This window comes from Hyperolius riggenbachi, chromosome 5, assembly GCF_040937935.1.
Source record: "Hyperolius riggenbachi isolate aHypRig1 chromosome 5, aHypRig1.pri, whole genome shotgun sequence".
NCBI lineage: Eukaryota > Metazoa > Chordata > Amphibia > Anura > Hyperoliidae > Hyperolius > Hyperolius riggenbachi.
The window spans coordinates 410,664,591-410,686,204 of NC_090650.1; the positions used below are offsets into that span (position 1 = coordinate 410,664,591).

The 21,614-nt window shown below is 48.0% G+C and overlaps 1 protein-coding gene across 2 annotated transcripts in view; it reads right to left on the reverse strand.

Moving 5' to 3' along the window:
* The window catches only part of SAMD12 (sterile alpha motif domain containing 12), a 649,400-nt gene that overhangs the window by 580,276 nt on the left and 47,510 nt on the right, over window positions 1-21,614 (reverse strand). For both annotated transcript variants that reach the window (XM_068237958.1, XM_068237957.1), the window contains exon 2: window positions 10,970-11,142. In XM_068237958.1, the coding sequence (XP_068094059.1) occupies window positions 10,970-11,142 (173 nt within the window). The remainder of the gene's footprint in view (window positions 1-10,969; window positions 11,143-21,614) is intronic.

Genomic DNA, 21,614 nt, shown 5'->3' on the forward strand with positions numbered 1-21,614 from the left:
AAACCCATGAAATGTATTCGCCCTTTTGTCCCGGTTATAAAACCATTTAAATTATGTCCCTATCACAATGTTTGGTGCCAATATTTTAATTGGAAATAAAGGTGCATTTTTTTTTAGTTTTGCGTCCATCCCTAATTACAAGCCTATAGTTTATAAAGTAACAGTGTTATACCCTCTTGACATAAATATTTAAAAAGTTTAGTCCCTAAGGTAACTATTTATGTATTTTTTTTTAATTGTAATTTTTTTTTTTTTTAAATTAGAAGAAAAAAAACATTTGGGGAGTGTGGGAGGTAAAGGGTTAATTTTGTGTGTTAAACTAATTTATTTCTATGTGAAAAATGCTTTGGATGTAGTTTTACTATTTGGCCACAAGATGGCCACAGTAACATTTTGTTTATGCAACCTGCAAGCTACTAGCGGCGGGCAGCGTGTTTACGAGCGGGAGCGCGGGCAGCGGCGGGAGCGCAGAAAGTACGTATTTCTCCGTCCCTGGGGGTTAAAGGATGGAAAAAGGGACGGAGAAATGTGTACGCGCGGGGGTAAAGTGGTTAAGTAAAAACTTTTATGCAGCTCTGTCACCTCACTATCCTTCCTCCTCCCAGCTTGCAAGGAGGAAATGCACCCTGTCCTGTTGTTCAGTGCTGAAATGGTGCTGAATTTGAACATGAACGCTACCCACAATGCTCTAGGAGGAAAATGAAACTAAATAGCTTAGACTAAGCTTTACTGAGAGGGCGGGGCTAAATACTATCATACAGATATATGCAGAGGTAGGAAGGGTTTCTGATGCTGAAACCAGGAAAATTATCATAAAAGTGGGTATCCTGAATAATTTACTGCATTCTACTATATGTTACTACAGGGCCTCTTTAAAGCATATCCGAAGTGAATACGATTGTAAGAAGTGGGGGGAGCAGGCATGCACAGGGAGCTGTCCTCATGCCCACCACTCCCCCCCCATTCACCTCCTTGGTAACTAGCAAACAGCATGAGATCACATTGATAGACAATGCAGACAGCCAATAGGAAGAGTCTCCCAGTCCTGCTACTCACCCCATTTGATCTGATGCCCTGGCCAGCGGATCATCACAAAAAAAAACTATGTGTGCAGAAAAAGAAGACATTGAGAAAGGCTTTTCTGTATCCCTTTAGATGTGAAGATCTGTATACTGATACACAGAAATGAGACCTCCAGTGACATGCATGTACATCTATAGAGATGGAGGGAGCCTTGTACTTCACAGAACTGGCACAGGACTGGCTCTTGCAAATAGAAGAATCACAGCGTCATGCCTGACCTACTCTACAGATGTGGCACATGCAGAGCACGGCTAAGTGAATGGAAGCAACATTTCTGCATCAACAAAGAAGGAGGAAAGCGCCGGCACTGCTGTCATTCACAATTTATTGGTTCCAAGCAAGGCAATATGTAAACACGTACATGCATTAAAACGACATGGTGAGGTCACATACCTGGTGGTGGATCGTTGTGGCGTGATGGTGGGTGCAGAGGGGAGGAAAGCCTGACGGCCGTTTCGCGCTATGCGCTTCTACGGAGGCAGCCTCCGTAGAAGCGCATAGCGCGAAACGGCCGTCAGGCTTTCCTCCCCTCTGCACCCACCATCACGCCACAACGATCCACCACCGGGTATGTGACCTCACCATGTCGTTTTAATGCATGTACGTGTTTACATATTGCCTTGCTTGGAACCAATAAATTGTGAAGGACAGCAGTGCCTGCGCTTTCCTCCTTCTTTGTTGATGCAGATATACTGCTGCCTGAGCACGCTGGGGAGTCACCCATCCGTACCCGACTGTGTGTTATGAGCCACCCCTCTCCCCCTCCCACCTACATAGGAGTCTATCAACTGCAGTGCCAGCGTTTTCTACATCTGTACTTCTTACTGTGTGGAAGCAACATTTCTCAGTAACTAAAAGCTATTTTACTGCATGTGTAGAAATTGACTCCCAATGTCTGCACTACAGAAAGGGCAACAAACCCCTAACCATGCAGTGGAGCGCCTCTCCATTTTACTCCTTTACTAGAAAACCCGATTCTCAAAGGAATTGTACACCGCACTAAGCCTCCGCCCACACTATGTCGCCGCCCACACTACACCTCCACCCACACTAAGCTGCCACCCACACTACGCCTTCACCCACAACTGCACTGTCCACACTAAGCCTCCGCCCACACTAAGCCGCCACCCACACTGCAACTTCACCCACAACTGCACTGTCCACACTAAGCCGCCACCCACACTAAGCTGCCACCCACACTAAGCCTCCGCTCACACTAACCTGTCACCCACACTAAGCTGCCACCCACACTACGCCTTCACACAGAACTGCGTTGTCCACACTAAGCCTCCTCCCACACTAAGCCGCCACCCACACTAAGCTGCCACCCACACTACGCCTTTACCCAGAACTGCGCTGTCCACACTAAGCCTCCCCCCACACTAAGCTGCCATCCACACTAAGCCTCCCCCACACTAAGCCTCCCCCACACTAAGCCTCCTCCCACACTAAGCCGCCACCCACACTAAGCTGCCACCCACACTAAGCCTCCCCCCACACTACGCCTTTACCCAGAACTGCGCTGTCCACACTAAGCCTCCCCCCACACTAAGCCTCCCCCCACACTAAGCCTCCCCCCACACTAAGCTGCCATCCACACTACGCCTCCACCCACAACTGCGCTGTCCACACTAAGGGCCCGTTTCCACTAGGGCGAATTCGCATGCGTGGCCTGCATGCGAATTCGCATAGGCAATGAAAGTGGATGGGACTGTTTCCACTTGTCAGGATTTCTGAGCGTTTTTCTGTGCAGGATTTTTCTGCACGGTAGAGCCTGCAGAATTCGCCTGCGTGAGGAATGCAGGCGATTTGCACATAATGCATTTAACCTCCTTGGCGGTAATCCCGAGCTGAGCTCGGGGTATGCCGCCGGAGGTCGCCGCTCAGGCCCTGCTGGGCCGATTTAGTTTCTGAAAAAAGCAGCACACGCAGCTGGCACTTTGCCAGCCGCGTGTGCTGCCCGATCGCCGCCGCTACGCGGCGATTCGCCGCGTGCAGCGGCGAAAGAGGGTCCCCCCAGCCGCCCGAGCCCAGCGCAGCCGGAACAAACAGTTCCGGCCGGCGCTAGGGGCTGGATCGGGCGGCTCTGACGTCAGGACGTCGACTGACGTCCATGATGTCACTCCGCTCGTCGCCATGGCGACGAGGAAAGCGAAACAAGATAGGCCGCTCATTGCGGCCTATCTTGTTACTTTCGATTGCCGGAGGCGATCAAAAGTACGCTTCAGGAGCGCCCTCTAGTGGGCTTTCATGCAGCCAACTTTCAGTTGGCTGCATGAAATATTTTTTTTTTTATTAAAAAAAAACCACATTGCAGCCTCCCTGGCAAAATAAATAAACCGCCAGGGAGGTTAATAGGGAAAACGCACATGCGTTTTTTGCCGCGATTTCGCGTGTGCAAATTGAACTAATGCAAATTGAACCAGGCAGTGACATGGTTAAATTCGCATATACCCTGCCTATGCGAAATCGCATGCGAAATCGCGGCAAAAATCGCCCGCGGAATTGCATCCGCATGCAATTTCGTCAGCGGTGGAATCCCGGTGATTCGCACCGCACTAGTGGAAACGGGCCCTAAGCCTCTGCGCACACTAAGCCTCCGCCTACACTAAGCCTCCGCCCACACTAAGCTGCCACCCACACTATGCCTTCACCCACACTATGCCTTCACCCACACTATGCCTTCACCCACACTATGCCTTCACCCACACTATGCCTTCACCCACAACTGCGTTGTCCACACAAAACCTCCGCCCACACTAAGCCTCCGCCCACACTAAGCTGCCACCCACACTACGCCTCCACCCACAACTGCACTGTCCACACTAAGCCTCCGCTCACACTAAGCCTCCGCCCACACTAAGCCTTCAACCACACTACGCCTCCACCCATAACTGCACTGTCCACACTAAGCCACCGCCCACACTAAGCCACCGCCCACACTAAGCCTCCGCCCACACTAAGCCTCCGCCCACACTAAGCTGCCACCCACACTACGCCTCCACCCACAACTGCACTGTCCACACTAAGCCTCCGCTCACACTAAGCCTCCGCCCACACTAAGCCTTCAACCACACTACGCCTCCACCCATAACTGCACTGTCCACACTAAGCCACCGCCCACACTAAGCCACCGCCCACACTAAGCCTCCGCCCACACTAAGCCACCGCCCACACTAAGCTGCCATTCACACGACGCCTTCCCCACAACTGTGCTGTCCACACTAAGCCACCTCCCACCACTGCACCGTCCATACTAAGCTACAGCCCACAGGTCTCATGCATACTTACGACCTATGGTGAGTGTATAGGATTGGTCTGGTGAATTTCCTTGTTGTTGAAGTTTTCTCCACTGGAGGAAAAGTAATTTGTGGGCGGAACCATTTAGCAAAAGGTGCAGCGGGTGGCTGTGATTGGCCGATCTGGTGCCGGCATCCCTGCCTAATTAGTCATGTGCCAAAGCTTCCCCTCTGACTGGCCATGGCGATCTCTCACCAGTGATGGGGTTTTACAGCAGCATACCTTGATAAGAGGCATATATCAACAATTCATGTGCTTATGATGTCACAGGGAAGGGCGGCAGGTGCCACTGGTCAAATGAGGACTGGAATTCGGGGGTGCGTGGATGAGGAGGGTAATGTGTGTGCCAGGAAGTCGTATGGGAGAGTTGAGAGGAGGAAGGCGCCAGGTGGCCCAAACTGTCCAAATGCCACCCCCTAGATTTTGCCACCTGAATCACGTGATTCAGAAGGCTTCATCGTAGGCCCGTCCCTGTATCCATCCTTCATGAATCCTGTGCTGATCATCTGTGGAACCAGACCAGGCACAGCCGGCCAAACACAGACCATTACACATGCAGAGATGCGAGAGCTACGCCTGACGATGGCGGCAGACTACCGTCAATCACGGCAGATACAGGTGGTCACCAGACTGTTTCCCGCAGTCTCAGCGCACTTCCCAAAATAGAAATCATTATATTTCTCGGGAAAAAAACAAACAACAGGTGTACCAATTAAGCACGCTGGCACAAGAGAGACGAAGGGGAATCAACACTTCAGGCTCGTCGTACTTGCAGCAGACTTTCCACCCTCGGGCAGTCTCTATCAAATGGGCAAATATACTGAACATGTGTGTGCGTGCGTGTGTGTGTGTCTGTGTGTGTGCGTATAAATATGCACAAACACACACACCCACATCTACACATATGGCATGTGATTATACATGTGAACAGGTGGTATGTGTATTGTAAAAAAGCCAGAAGAAACGAGAATGTCTCCATGCTTAGAGCAAACCTGTGAGGGAAAAAAAAAACTTAAAATTAAATACTTAACTAAGTAGTGGGAAACCTCTGGCTGCCAGGGACCCTCTTCTTCCTGTGACCATGCTCCAGGGGTGGTTCTTTAATGAAGCAACATGAATCACATGCTTCAGGGCGGCAACAATTAAAGGGCAGCAAGAGGCGGCTCCCCTCCCCAAATATTCCCCTCCTCGCACTCCTCGTCACCCCCTCCCTAGATGCACAGCACCGCTTCACTCATCTGCTCTCAGCATTCCGGCAATGGGATCTCCATCTGCCCGCTCAGCATCCTGTATCCATGGCTACACCAGTGCCTCATATGACTTGTTACGTGCTGCCGGGTCACATGAGGCGCGGCTGTAGTCAGAGAGGAAGCGGGACTTCAGTGTGGCTAGTATCCCACTGCTAATCTGCTAAGAGCGGGTAAGTGATGCAGCACCCATGCAACACATACCCGGCATCCTGGGGATCAGAGGCTGTGGGCCAGCAGCAGGAAGATGCTGTCTTGGAGGAAGCAGAGCGAGGTAAGCGTAGTGCCTGCAATGCACAGCCCGATGTGTCTCTCGTCTGCGATCTGGCTTTGCACACACACATCGGGGGGGGGGGGCTTACTTAACAATGCCCCGTGTAGAGAGGCTCGTACCAAGAGGGGAGCACAGCCACGAAAGCATATTCGCAACGCCTTTGTCAAAATATGTTCAGAGAAACACATTGTTAGAATGGTGGCTTTCCACCATTAAGGTAAGAATGTATTATTTTATGTTTTGTTTGCTTCAGGTGCTCTTTAAAAGTCTTGACAAGTTCTAGTGTTTCGTGCGAGCTAAAAGTCACCTCCATGATGCATCACTTCAGGACAGTCGGTGAAAATTACCGTGTGATATGTGAGCTTATATGGTATATGTGTGCACATACTTAGATGATTTCCGTCTGAGTGTGTACACTGAGTGAAAACGTAATCGCAATCACCACAAAACCCAATTTGCAATTCTGAAAACAGAAACAAGAAATCTGAATGTCATCAATTAGTGGTGTACACGTTCCTTTATCAGCGAACAGCGGCAGTATAACAAACATGTACATTCTAAAGGGATGTCGAGATGCCTCTTACTATTGTAATGCCCTCACTGCACAGAACAGCATATAACAACACTCCACACTGCTCTGCTATTACCGAACACGTTTTTGTCTATTAAGATCAGTAAATGACTGAACTTCTACCGCACCTGTGAACATTTTTATGAATTAGCACACAAAAGTCTAAAATACCGAATGCACATCCAAAAATCCAGATTTTTTTTTATCACGCAGCTTTTATGAATCGAGGCCATAGGGAAGAAAGAGGGAACAGAGGGATTTGGCCCCAAAAAGGACAGTCCCTCCAAGAGATGGACAGTTGGGAGCTATGCCTCCCTACACTTGTGGGCAATTGGGATTTAGCTTGCTAGCATCATTGCTCCCTTAGTCCACTAGGTGCCGTTGGTACGTAAAAAGCAGGTTGCTCCTGTCTACTTTCTACGGCAAAGTAATGCCAATCATTTGTCATGGCAAAATAGCTTCAAGGGGAACTGCAGCTTATTTATTCAATTTTCTTTTAGAGGACAGCTAATGACTGACAGAAACATCAGTAATATTTACATGTAAAAATGTATCTGTACCTTTTAAGAAATTCAATTTACAGCTTTGGCCCCTCCCCTTTTGTTTCTCACCAGCCAAAAACCTTATTACATTCAGGTAAGAGGATAAAAAAACAAGCATTACCTTGTAAGCAACCAGTGCCACCTTGTGGTAAGCTAGAAAACTAACATATGCTAACACAGCTGTGGTTGAAGAAATGATTGTACTACAATAATGAATGTAGGTTCAAAGCCATTTGTCAGTGGTCACTATACAAGCATGGAGTACCCACCTACACTGATCAGAAGCTGCCTTAAGGTGGTCATACAATTGTCGATTTTACCCACTGATATCTGGCAGATTTGATCACTTGTGATTGAATCTGCAAGAAATCAATGCCGCAAACATTGCCCGAACAATCCATTTTTATCCCACAGGGATCAATTCAGTTGATCGTGCAGGATGGAAAATGTTTTATATCAGTGGCTGGTCGGGAGCACGTCACTAAAGGTGCGTACACACGTCTGATTTTTCGTTCAGACCAGTCGTTTGGATGTCAAATCGGGCGTTTGTACAAACAATCGTTCAGCTGATAACGCTGTTTTTGACGGATCCTCTTGGCGGATCGGTCAAATCCAATCTTATCAGCTGAATGATCGTTTGTACACATGCTCGATTTAACGTCCAAACAACCGGTCGTTCAGACGTCCAAATGACCGGTCAATCAGATGACCAAACTACCGCACATGCTCGATTTAACGTCCAAACGACCGGTCATTCAGATGTCCAAACAACCGGTCATTCAGATGTCCAAACGACCGGTCATTTAGATGTCCAAACAACCGGTCATTCAGATGTTCAAACAACCGGTCATTCAGATGTCCAAACGACCGGTCATTCAGATGTCCAAACAACCGGTCATTCAGATGTCCAAACAACCGGTCATTCAGATGTCCAAACAACCGGTCAAAAATCAGACGTGTGTATGTACCTAACAGTAGTGAGAGTTTGGTGATGACTGACGCAGAGTGTCAGCCACAGAGCTAACTCACACCTACCCCGCCGAAGCGTCTCCTCCCGTCCCCGGTGGGTTTTCTCCATGCCGCGAGGCTCTTCCTCCCTGTGTCTTCTCTACCTGTGTCATGTGACAAAAGCTGCAGGTCAATCACTAGAGGTCCGGCATGTACGCTGCCTGCATGTGTGCTTCAGGACCTCTAGTGTTTGACTTTCAGCTTTTGTCACATGACACAGGGAGAGGAGACACAGGGAGGAGGAGCCTCACGGCATGGAGAAAACCCACCGGACACGAGAGGAAGATTGCTGGCAGGACAGGTGAGAGCTCTGCTGCTGGCCGTGGGGAGCACAGATGGGGGAGATCTGGGCACGTCAGATATGACATGTCGCTAATGTACAGCAGCTTTCAGACAACAACTGCAGGATCTAATGACAGCAATCACAGGCAGTGGCATGTAAGGGGGCGGAGAGTGTAACCCACACTGGGGTGTCACCATGGGAGGGGTGACACCCGGCAGTAGCAGAGATGAGCAGCGTAATCTGGGGATGCGGGGACAGGAAGCCAACATTATTCCTCCCTCCCTCTCCATGGGCCCACCTCCTTTGTAGGGTTGCCAGGTGTCCGGTTTTACACCGGACAGTCCGGTTTTTGTGCGCTGTGTCCGGTGCAAAAAGGCATGCTAAACCGGACAATTAAGTTGTCCGGTTTAGAGCCCCCCCCCCCGCAGCGCAGGAGGAGAACAGCGCAGCAGAGAGAGAGCTGGGAGCAGCGGTGGAGAAGGGGGGCAATCTCCACCCCCTTCCCTCACCTTAGGTCTCTCTCCCCCGCTGTCTCCTCCAGGATGATGTGCAGGCTGGCGAGTGGCTGCAGGCGGAACTTACCTCTGTGTCGCTCCAGCGCCGGAAGTTCGGGTCCCGCAGCCGCTGAGATTCGACTCAAAAAAGATCCGGATCAAAGATCCGAATCATTCATGAGCCGGACAACACTAATCAGTCTGAATAGTGTTGTCCGGCTCATGAATGATTCAAATCTTTGATCCGGATCTTTTTTGAGTCGAATCTCAGCGGCTGCGGGACCCGAACTTCCGGCGCCTGCGACACAGAGGTAAGTTCCGCCCGCAGCCACCCGCCAGCCTGCACATCATATTGGAGGAGACAGCGGGGGAGAGAGAGCACCCTAAGGTGAGGGAAGGGGGGGGAGATTGCCCCCCTTCTCCACCGCTGCTCCCAGCTCTCTCTCTGCTGCACTGTTCTCCTCCTGCGGGGGGGCTCCTGCGGGGGGGGGGGGGGGAGGGGGGCGGGGGGCACCTGGCTACCTAACCTATTCTGGGCACATATAGCCCCTGGCTACCTATTCCGGGCACATATACCCCCTGGCTACCTATTCCGGGCACATATAGCCCCTGGCTACCTATTCCGGGCACATATAGCCCCTGGCTACCTATTCTGGGCACATATAGCCCCTGGCTACCTATTCCGGGCACATATACCCCCTGGCTACCTATTCCGGGCACATATAGCCCCTGGCTACCTATTCCGGGCACATATAGCCCCTGGCTACCTATTCTGGGCACATATAGCCCCTGGCTACCTATTCTGGGCACATATAGCTCCTGGCTACCTATTCTGGGCACATATACCCCCTGGCTACCTATTCTGGGCACATATACCCCCTGGCTACATATACTGGGACATATATACCCCTGCCTACGTATACTGGGACATTTACACCCCTGCCTACATATACTGGGACATATATACCCCCTGGCTACATATACTGGGCACATATATCCCTGGCTACATATACTGGGAACACTGGCTGTTTGTCATTATGTGCATTTAGTGGTGAAAAGCTGTCTCTTTTGTGCATTTACTGGTGAAAAGCTGTCTCTTATTATGTGCATTTACTGGTGAAAAGCTGTGTCTTATTATGTGCATTTACTGGTGAAAAGCTGTCTCTTGTGCATTTACTGGGGAAAGCTGTCTCTTATTATGTGCATTTACTGGCGAAAAGGTGTCTCTTATAATGTGCATTTACTGGTGAAAAGCTGTCTCTTATGTGCAGTTACTGGTGAAAAACTGTCTCTTATGTGCACTGGACCAGTACTACTGGTGAGGACAGTTAGTGACATGGCTATGTACTCTGTAATGTGCTGCAGAAGATGTCAGTGCGATATAAATACTATAAAAAATAAAAAAAAAAAGCCCATTGCTTAGCCCACTCTACATAAAAGTGTGCTTCTGACTCCGCCCCTAACTCCACCCCTAACTCCACCCCCTGTCCGGTTTTCTCCATCAGCCGACCTGGCAACCCTACTCCTTTGTCCCCAGACGCAAAGTACTGGCACAGTGGTCACGTTTGGAATCCCTCACCTCCTCGTGTCTCCTCTGCAGCCAGCTCCTCTCTACTTCCTGTCATGTGAAACAGGAAGTAGAGAGGAGCCGGCTGCCAAGAAGATGCATGGAGGAGGTGAGGGATAAAAACGCAGCTGCTGCGCCAGTACTCTGTGCCTGGGGTCAAAGGCAGTGGGCCCATGCAGAGGGAAGGAGGAATGGCGTTGGCTCCACTCCCCGCAGCCAGTGTCGCCTTCGACCTCCTCCCGCCCAGTGTCACCCGCCCAAGTCAATGCAAGCATTTTTTAAAAGATAAAAACAACCCTAAAAACGCTTGCCTTGTGTCTCCAGCCTGTGAGTGACTGCAGCTTCGCTTTAAATGGAATTCAGGAAACAAAATTATCCAGGCTGCACTGAGTAAACAGACATTAGACATTCACTCCGCATCCTCATTGCTAATTCTACACAACGTTCCATTTTTCTTCCCTAATTATTTTCACCTCAGGACTCCTCTCTCTGCTTTGCATTCTAATCATGGGAGCCTGTCGTGTTTACAGAATAAATACTCTTCTCTAATTAAATGATTTGTCCTAACAACATCACTGCCGGGCCCCGGCGTCTTATTACCTTGGGTGCGTCTGGCTCCGTCTGCACTTTCCGGGCTGTCCCCTTGGGCTCTGGTGCTTCCGAGGCGTCCTGAGCGGGGGGCGAGTCGGCCTGCTCCCCCTGGAGGCTCACATCCGCGCTGTCCGTGCCGGTGGGGTGGTCGATGTTATTGGAGTTCCGATTGCAATGAATAGCTGGGAGGAAAAAAAAGAGAAAAGTAACACCTGAGCAGTTTCAACAAAAACAAAACTTTCTGATGAGTGGAAAATGCAGCGGCAGCCTAATTCGCAATAATTATGTATTGATGTTTAGCGCTGACGCCATGTCTGCAGCGTACGTCCAATAATTATTGTCACTGAAACAGCAGCATAATTAATATTCGTAGCCCCCTGTCCCCCAGAAAAATCTTTTATGATTCCCCATCCCTCAAGTTCAAAATCTGTTACCCAAGCCCTGCTCTACGCACTGAGGGCCCTTTCACAACGGGGCAGTGCGGTATTTTTACCACACCCCATCGCCGTGCAAGGAAAGTCTATGGAGACTTTCATACTGTGACGTTACGGCACAACGGAAGTGACATTTTCGCGGCATCCCAAACGAAGGACCAGAACTATGTTACCACATGGCTTTGGCGTCGAGTTGCGGCGATCTGCGTCGGCCCAGAAGTCATGTTAGTCTATAGCAACCAGGGGATATTTAAAAACCGATGCGACGTTGCAGCACGCATGCACGGAAGCGTATTTTAATAATACACTTCCGTATACTCCGAAGCGGGAAGTGACAGGGAGTGTGTGTCACTTCCTGCGTGGCCCAATACCAGGTGTAGAATACCGCGTAGTAACTCGGTATTCCCTGAAGGCCTGTTTCTGGTGGTGCGACGGAAGTGGCGCACTGCATCGCTGTCCGCAGTTCATAATGTGAAACTGGCCTCAAGCTTTTCACAAACTGTACAACTTTTATCACGCAAAAATTTACAAGTACCACCAGTGATTTTGCAAGGTGTCAACAACTGAATCAGTGAAAAAAAATAATTATAAAGCGTGCCCACTTACATGCCCTGCACATTAGAGTGCACCTGATCACACTTGGCTATTTCCACCAGAGCCTGATCGGAGAGCGGTTACTGCGCATGCCCTCATGCTGACAAGCGATGACAAGGTGATCTTCAGAGGGTCCTAGCGCTGGATCCCCTCTATGGAGGAGGAGGAAGAGGGAAGCCTCTGTAGAATCCAAAGGCTTCCCCCTGTCGAGGTAAGTACCCCCCCCCCCCCCAGCTCCAATATAGGTAGCCTTCCTCCACCACCAGAGAGCTTGGCAGTGACTCACAACAAAGTTTAGCTCCCCCTCACTCGCTCCTTGTGCTGCCCAACGGAATAATTCAGACCTCAATTCAGCGTTAACCCGGCTACAGTGAAGTAAACAGCCAGGCGAACGGTGCACAGTGAAAGCGCGTATACTCAAAATACAGGAAGTGAGTAGTGATGTCACTTCCTGTATACCTCCCATCACTATGCACCATTCTCCTGGCTGTCTCTTCACTGCTGATCTGAGGTCTGAAGTATGCCGCAGGGCAGCACAGCAAGGAGCCAATGGCAGAGGTTTCCCTCTCCTTAGGTATTTCCTTTTTGACCGGAACTTTGGCTCGGGTACACTTTAAATACACCAAGAACGGCGTGGGGGTGGGCATTGAAATATTGATAGAGGACCCCATAATTTCTGCATACGCCTCTGCCGGTAATCTGACGCTGCTCGGTAACCTGATGTGCGCCTACGCTCCAGGCAAACAGTATAACCCACAATGCGGCGAGACAATAACACAGAGGACACACAACAGCTCACACACCTCTAAATGCAGCCGGCAATGCAAATAGCACAGCACCATTACAAAAGCACTACAAGCGTATTATGATAACGTATGAGAAGGTCGGCCTCTCTGAGCGCTGGCCGCCGGTGCGTGGGAGGTAGAGGAAAATACATATTTTGGTGCTGAATTCCTCTTTTGATCTCACATTGTAGCTGAGTACAATGGGGACCGGGGGTGTTTGCTTGTGTTTAATGCACTTCTGTAATTGCTGATTCTACGGTGAGTGGTTTCCTCTCGGTGCCAACCTCGCATTACGCCGGAGAGTGGCCACAACCGCCATTTACATGAACAGAAAACAGTGATTGGAGTGATCTTTGTAAAGGGCATTTATATACTCCAAAGAGATTTTCCTAAGTTTTGCCGCGGACTCCACTGGCCGAAATGTAAGCTTAAAGCGGACCTAACGGGTATAAATTCCACACTGTCAGCACAGTCCACAGAATTTAAAATAGAGAATGAATAAATGTTTAAATGCTGACCTTTAGTGTTTTCAAAAATGTAATTGTGGTGTAAACAAAGATGAATTTGAAGTTAAAAGAAACCAGAGCTGATTAAAAGAAAATGTTTTATACATACCTGGGGCTTCCTCCAGCCCCATACGCACGGATTGCTTCCACGCCACCGGTCTCCGCTGTCTGCAGCTCCGGTACCGGGTCCCGTCACTTCTGCCATTAAGGGCCAGTCTGACGTAAGAGAAGTGCGCTATTTGCGTTTCTCTCCAGCAGCCCCTGGAGAGATACGTAGAGGGCGCACTTCTCCTGCGTAGACTGGCCCCGACTGGTGGGGGTTGTCAGGAACCGGCCTGCGGCACGCCTGCGTATACGGTTCCCGACTGCGGGTTTGACCAGATCAAGCGGGGAGCAGCCTTATTCGAGCTACAAACAAGGCTGTGACCCCTCAAAAGCTCCTGACGGCCACCACTAGCGGTTTGCTAGACACGTCCACTCGGCTGTCGAGTGCTGAGCACGCAATCCGCGTTTTCGTTTTTGGGTCAGCTTTGCGCTTTAGGCCTAATACGGGAACGCCACGCACACATGCAGAGTTGCAATCTTACACTGTAGTGAAGCAAAACCACTAACAGTCGTTCCGAACGATACTGTTAGCTACTCTGCTGTCGAGCTACTCGCACTGGCGTTTTCGTACGTTGGGTCAGCTGCGCGCTTTAGGCCAACGTATGCCAAACACCCCCACACACAATGCAATTACAATCTCATACGGTAGGGTTACTCAAACGTACTATTAGGCATGGATTTATACACAGTTGCACTTCAGTCTCTTCTAGGCTGAGTGTTGGTTTAGTACAGCAGAAGTCAAACTTATTTAAATAACGATTTAATATTCCAGGAAAACGTGAAACAATGCAGAACTTAATATATATACAAAAGATGTACAAAAAACAAAGTAAAAAAGTTACAAAGATAAAAGTTACAAAAATACACACAAGGATATTTCCATAAAATAAAAATGGGATATAACGTTACCGCGTAGGTTAGAACGTGGTTTGGCGGGAGAACGCCGTTCCGATTCGCTCAGGATCACTCTAGCTATGCGCTACCTCCAAGAGACGATTCATTCTAGGCATCTGGCTCTGCTTTTTATACTGTGAGATACGCCCGGAGGCTGCAACTTCCTTGGGAAGGGGAGGAACTCGTTTTAAAAGGGTATTTCGCAGCAGATCAAAGGTGGGGACTTGACTGCTCTTGGCATAATAAGCCATTTCCTGGCCAGAGGCAGTTTCTTGCCCCAAGACTAACGCAATTTCCCCATTTGTGACATCACGGTCTGCCGAGCCACTTGTCACATCTGGGCTAGGTGTGACATGTGAATTTCAAGGTTTTTCCTGTCTGCTCTTGATCTTTACAGAGATTTCCCATCCCCAGGTGACAACTTGAGCAAGGCTTTCATATTCCAGCAGGATATCATATGTAAAGTCCTGGCTCAGGCTGGTGTGATCTGCTTCAAAGCATACTGCAGCCAGTCCAGGTGACAATTGCTTCCAAGCACCATACACCTCTGCGACAGCCTGTATAGGCTTCAAAGCAACTGTCTGATTAAGTGTTTCCTAATTACCTGTTTTCTGGCTGTCCAGAGGAACTGTATGCTAATGTCCCAGCCCCCTGCTTCCAGAGGAATTCAATGCAAATGTAGGTCTATTGACCCACACGCACAATCACATGAACAGTCCATGTATCTACCCTGGCATATCTACACCTTTGACATCATACACAGCAGATTAGAAAAATGATAGAAATATACTTCTGTATTCCTTACTAGAGATGTAGCGAACGGTTCGCCGGTGAACGGTTCCAGGCGAACTTAGGGGGTTCGCGTTTGCCTGCACCAGGCGAACTTTTGCGGAAGTTCGATTCGCCCCATAATGCACTATGAGGGTCAACTTTGACCCTCTGCATCACAGTCAGCAGGCACATTGTAGCCATTCAGGCTACACTAAGCCCTGGAGCCCCACCCCCCCTTATATAAGGCAGGGTCCGGCAGCCATTAGCCTCACTCGTGTGCCTGCTAGAGAGAGGAAAGGGACAGCTGCTGCAGACTTTTTCTCCTAGGGACAGATTAGTTAGGTTCTAGGCTGCTTTGCTTGCTCCTGACTGATTATTATTGCTTTTAAAGCACCCAGCAACAGCTCTTTTCAGAGCTCATCCTGTACATTTTTTTTTTCTGTGTGTCAAACTGACACTTTTGTTGCATGCACAGCCTTGCTAATTGATATTGTGTGTGCCACTGCCAGCAGCCCAGCACATTCAGTGACTACCTGTGTGTGTGACAGGGAGCTGCACATTGTAATACCCAGTACTGCATATACCCCAGTACCTGTTGTGTTTACTTAAAGAGGAACTCCAGTGAAAATAATTTAATATAAAAAGGTGCTTAATTTTTACAATAATTATGTATACATGATTTAGTCAGAGTTTGCTCATTGTAAAATCTTTCCTCTCCCAGATTCACATTCTGACATGTATTACATGGTGACATTGTTACTGTGGGCAGATTATGTAGCTGTTCTGGCTTTAACAGACAGCTATAAACAGCCATTTCCTGTGTGTGTCATTGTTACATTGTGGCAGTTTGCCCAGAGTACCGTACGGTACCAGAGCCTCTTGTGGGAGGGGTTTCAGCACAAAATCAGTCATACAGCGCCCCCTGATGGTCTGTTTGTGAAAATCATTATATTTTTCATGTAAAAGTGGGTATCAGCTACTGATTGGGATAAAGTTCAATTCTTGGTCGGAGTTTCTCTTTAACCCACCTCATCACTGCATATACCTAGCTTTGTGTTGAGTGAACCCAGCTCACTGCATCTAACAACCCAGTACCTGCTGTGTTTACCTAACCCACCTCATCACTGCATATACCTAGCGTTGTGTTGAGTGAACCCAGCTCACTGCATCCAACTACCTGTTGTGTTGAGTGAGAACCCACCTGGCCACCTCACTGCATCTAACTACCTGTTGTGTTGAGTGAGAACCCACCTCACTGCATCTTAAGTACCTTTACTGTTCAGTGAACCCAGCTCACTGCATCTAACTACCCAGTACCTGTTGTGTTTACTTAACCCACCTCATCACTGCATATACCTAGCGTTGTGTTGAGTGAACCCAGCTCACTGCATCTAACTACCTGTTGTGTTGAGTGTGAACCCACCTGGCCACCTCACTGCATCTAACTACCTGTTGTGTTGAGTGAGAACCCACCTCACTGCATCTTAAGTACCTTTACTGTTCAGTGAACCCAGCTCACTGCATCTAACTACCTGTTGTGTTGAGTGAGAACCCACCTGGCCACCTCACTGCATCTAACTACCTGTTGTGTTGAGTGAGAACCCACCTCACTGCATCTTAAGTACATTTACTGTTCAGTGAACCCAGCTCACTGCATCTAACTACCCAGTACCTGTTGTGTTTACTTAACCCACCTCATCACTGCATATACCTAGCGTTGTGTTGAGTGAACCCAGCTCACTGCATATAACTACATGTGCCCATCCCCCTTCGTGATCATTACCTTGCCGCGGTGAAGTGGCTTGCGCATCACAATGAAGCAATGACCGCCGGCTATTTGAGTGTCTCGGGTGGGGGTGGCACACAAAAGATAATAAGGTCGTTGCTTCATTGTGGTCAGACCAAATTTGATCAGCTGGACAGTCACTGTTCTGTCATTCAGCTACATCAGCCGGGCGAGCATATGGGCTGAAAAGCCACCATCACCTGCACTCTCGTCACGGTGCGCACCAGTCCAGCACGGCCGTCACTACACAAACGGCTGTTTGCAGTCACTGCATACCTTTCACTGCATCTGTGACTGCACATTATACCTGGCAGTCAGTGCATAACTTGCACTTGAATGGATACACTTTCAAACAATTTAAAAATACAACCATCTATCATTTTCAAAAAATTGAAAAAAAGGGCAAAACAACTTGCCCTCCGTAAAACATTTATTATTATTATTATTTAGTATTTATATAGCGCCGACATATTACGCAGCGCTGTACAGTGTATATATATATCTTGTCACTAACTGTCCCTCAAAGGAGCTCACAATCTAATCCCTACCATTGCCATATGTCTATATTATGTAGTGTAAGTACTGTAGTCTAGGGCCAATTTTAGGGGTAGCCAATTAACTTATCCGTATGTTTTTGGAATATGGGAGGAAACTGGAGTGCCCGGAGGAAACCCACGCAGACACGGAGAGAACATACAAACTCTTTGCAGATAGTGCCCTGGCTGGGATTCGAACCAGGGACCCAGCGCTGTAAGGCGAGAGAGCTAACCACTACGCCACCGTGCTGCCCATTCTTGGCAAATGCTTTCGACTTGGTTTGTCTTCCGCTGGCTCAAGGGTCCATCTGACCACAGATGCCTGGTCTGCAAAGCACGGTCAGGGCAGCTACAGCATGGGTCTCAGCAGGCTCCCACTTCGGGCCGGAATCCAACCTTCATTCCCCGCGGTGACAATGGCAGACTTGCCCTGCATAACGGATTCCCGTTAAAGGATTTAAAGTTAATTCATTTCAAATACACAGCAGGGCCTCGAAAGTCCGCCTTCTGTATTGTTATTTTTGGTCACTACCTCGGGGCGGGCCTGCATGCCTGCCTGCTGCCCTCCTTGGATGTGTAGTGGTAGCCTTTTCTCAGGCTCCACACCGGATTCCATCCCTCATTCCCTGGCCATTACCCGGGGTCACAAATGGCAGACTTGCCCGCCTCCATATGATTCTCGTGAAAGGAATGTGGTGTCATCTTTGCCCGCCATAACTGGTTCTCGTTAAAGGATTTAAAGTACATTCATTTCAAATACACAGCAGGGCCTTGAAAGTCCTCCTCCTGTATTGTTATTTTTGGTCACTACCTCGGGGCGGGCGGGCGTGCATGCCTGCCCGCTGCCCTCCATGGATGTGTAGTGGTAGCCGTTGCTCAAGCTCCACACCGGATTCAAACCCCTCATTCCCCGGCCATTACCCGGGGTCACAATGTCAGACTTGCCCGCCTCCACAGGATTCTCATTGTAGCGGTACTGAACAAGTACACAGCAAGTAGAAAATGTAATTTAAAAACAAAACGTAAGCTTTTTAACAATGCCATGGAAAGTTGAGAAGGAAGTCACACATTACCTGACATCACTGAGTGAGGAAGAGCAATCTCGCCATGTTGCGCAGTAGTCCAGCATGGCCTTCACTACACAAACAGCTGTTTGCGGTGCGTTACAGTGAGTTTGGTGTGTCAGTGTGAAGCAGTACTCTAATTACACTCCCTGATTGATGTATACACATGCAAGATGTTTTAAAGCACCTTAGGCCTGCAATTTAGCATTCAATGTGATTTCTGCCCTTAAAACGCTGTTTTGCGTCACATCCAGATTTTTCCTCGGGACTTTTGGCATGTATCCCACTCCGCCATGCCCCCCTCCAGGTGTTAGACCCCTTGAAACATCTTTTCCATCACTTTTGTGGCTAGCATAATTTTTTCTATTTTTCAAAGTTCACCTCCCCATTGAAGTCTATTGCGGTTCGCGAACTTTTCCGCGAACCGAACCTTCCGCAGAAGTTCGCGAACCCGGTTCGCCAACCGAAAATCAGAGGTTTGCGACATCTCTATTCCTTACATTAGCCTCATAACTAGCTGCTATATTCCTGACAGGGGTCATCTTATATGCCAGGTATCGTCTTATAGGGCGGGTACTGAAATTTCTTAGCCAGACTGGAGAATCTGCATTGCTGCATACGGTGGGAGGAGCTCAAAAACGTCTTCGGCTGCATCCCCACCGTATGCCGGGACCGTACGAAAGCAGCAAGAGTGGTGCAGTACAAGTAAGGTAGAAGAAAATCCACTCACCAGGATTCATGGAAACAAGTGACTTAACGTGGTCCCGATGACGAGGTGAGGGGGCACCTCACTGGCAAGGCTCTGTATACAACAACCAGCCAATCGCCAGTAAGGTACATTGCTTGCCGTGATTGGCTGGTTGTTGTATTCTGGGTACCACATACAGTACAGCACCAGTATCTGCACCTGTTTATACAGTATAGCACCAGTACATACAATACAGTATACAAATGTCTAGGAGTCAAGAGGGGTAGTCTTATACGGTGAGGATACCCCAAAATGTATATTTTAACTGGAAAAGTTGGGGGTCGTCTTCTACGACGGAATATATGGCATTTCCTTTTTGTCCCAAGCTTTGGCTCGGGTACACTTTAACCACTTAAGCCTATCTGGACCAATATATCCGTTCAGATAGGCTGTGCTGCTGTCACTGTGCGGTGTGCACGCTCCCGCCGCCTGCCGTTAGCTCTGGGATAAATGAATGGGAATATAATTCCCATTCATTGATCTAAGTCCCCCGCAGAAAAAACGATGGCGTCTTATCAGAGGCCGCAGTCTTTCTGCAGAAAAAAAAGTTTCCCATCCCCCTTGTAGTTCCTGGAAGTGAGATTGTTCGCTTCCAGGACTTTTTGACTGTGGCCATCTTGTGGCCAAATAGTAAAACTACACCCATATACATTTTTTATTAAATAAATACATTAAATTACATTTAAAATTAGCTGTTTACCTTCCACTCCAAAAATTACCCAAGTGAAATTTTTAATAAAAAAAATTAATTCAATTAAAAAAAACCATAAATAGTTACCTAAGGGTCTGAACTTTTTGAATATGCATGTCAAGGGAATATATTGATATCATTTTTTAAATTATAAGCTTGTAAATAGTGATGGACGCAAATTGAAAAAATGCACTTTTATTTTCAAATAAAATATCGGCGCCATACATTGTGATAGGGACATAATTTAAATGGTGTAATAACCGGGAAAACTGGGTAAATAAAATACATAGCTTTTGATTACGGTAGCATGTATTAATTTCAAACTATAATGGCCAAAACTGAGAAATAATGAATTTTTTCCATTTCTTTCTTAATCTTCCTGTTAAAATGGATTTGGAATAAAATAATTTTTAGCAAAATGTACCACCCAAAGAAAGCCTAAATGGTGGCAGAAAAAACAAGATATAGATCATTTCATTGTGATAAGTAGTGATAAATATATATTTATATTTATTATAATTATATTTATAGGCGAATGAATGGGAGGTGAAAGTTGCTCGGATGCATAAAGTGAACAACACTGTAGGCTGAAGTGGTTAAAGATGCCTAGGACTGCATGGGGCAAGGGGGGGGATGGAAATATTGATATGAGACCCCATAATCTCTACATACGCCTGTGCCGGTAACCTGATGCTGCTCGGTAACCTGATGTGCGCCTACGCTCCAGGCAAACAGTATAACACCCAATGCGGCGAGACAATAACACAGAGGACACACAACAGCTTACACACCTCTAAATGCAGACGGCAATGCAAATAGCGCGGCACCATTACAAAAGCACTACAAGCGTATTATGATAACGTATGAGAAGGTCGGCCTCTCTGAGCGCTGGCCGCCGGTGCGTGGAAGGAGGAGGAAAATACATATTTTGGTGCTGAATTCCTCTTTTGATCTCACATTGTGGCTGAGTACAATGGGGACCGGGGGTGTTTGCTTGTGTTTAATGCACTTCTGTAATTGCTGATTCTACGGTGAGTGGTTTCCTCTCGGTGCCAACCTCGCATTACGCCGGAGAGCGGCCACAACCGCCATTTACATGAACAGAAAACAGTGATTGGAGCGATCTTTGTAAAGAGCATTTATAACATACAGTGATGTGAAAAACTATTTGCCCCCTTCCTGATTTCTTATTCTTTTGCATGTTTGTCACACTTAAATGTTTCTGCTCATCAAAAACCGTTAACTATTAGTCAAAGATAACATAATTCAACACAAATTGCAGTTTTAAATGATGATTTTTATTATTTAGTGAGAAAAAATACTCAAAACCTACATCGCCCTGTGTGAAAAAGAAAATGCCCCTTGAACCTAATAACTGGTTGGGCCACCCTTCGCAGCAATAACTGCAATCAAGCGTTTGCGATAACTTGCAACAAGTCTTTTACAGCGCTCTGGAGGAATTTTGGCCCACTCATCTTTGCAGAATTGTTGTAATTCAGCTTTATTTGAGGGTTTTCTAGCATGAACCGCCTTGTTAAGGTCATGCCACAACATCTCAATAGGATTCAGGTCAGGACTTTGACTAGGCCACTCCAAAGTCTTCATTTTGTTTTTCTTCAGCCATTCAGAGGTGGATTTGCTGGTGTGTTTTGGGTCATTGTCCTGCTGCAGCACCCAAGATCGCTTCAGCTTGAGTTGACGAACAGATGGCCGGACATTCTCCTTCAGGATTTTTTGGTA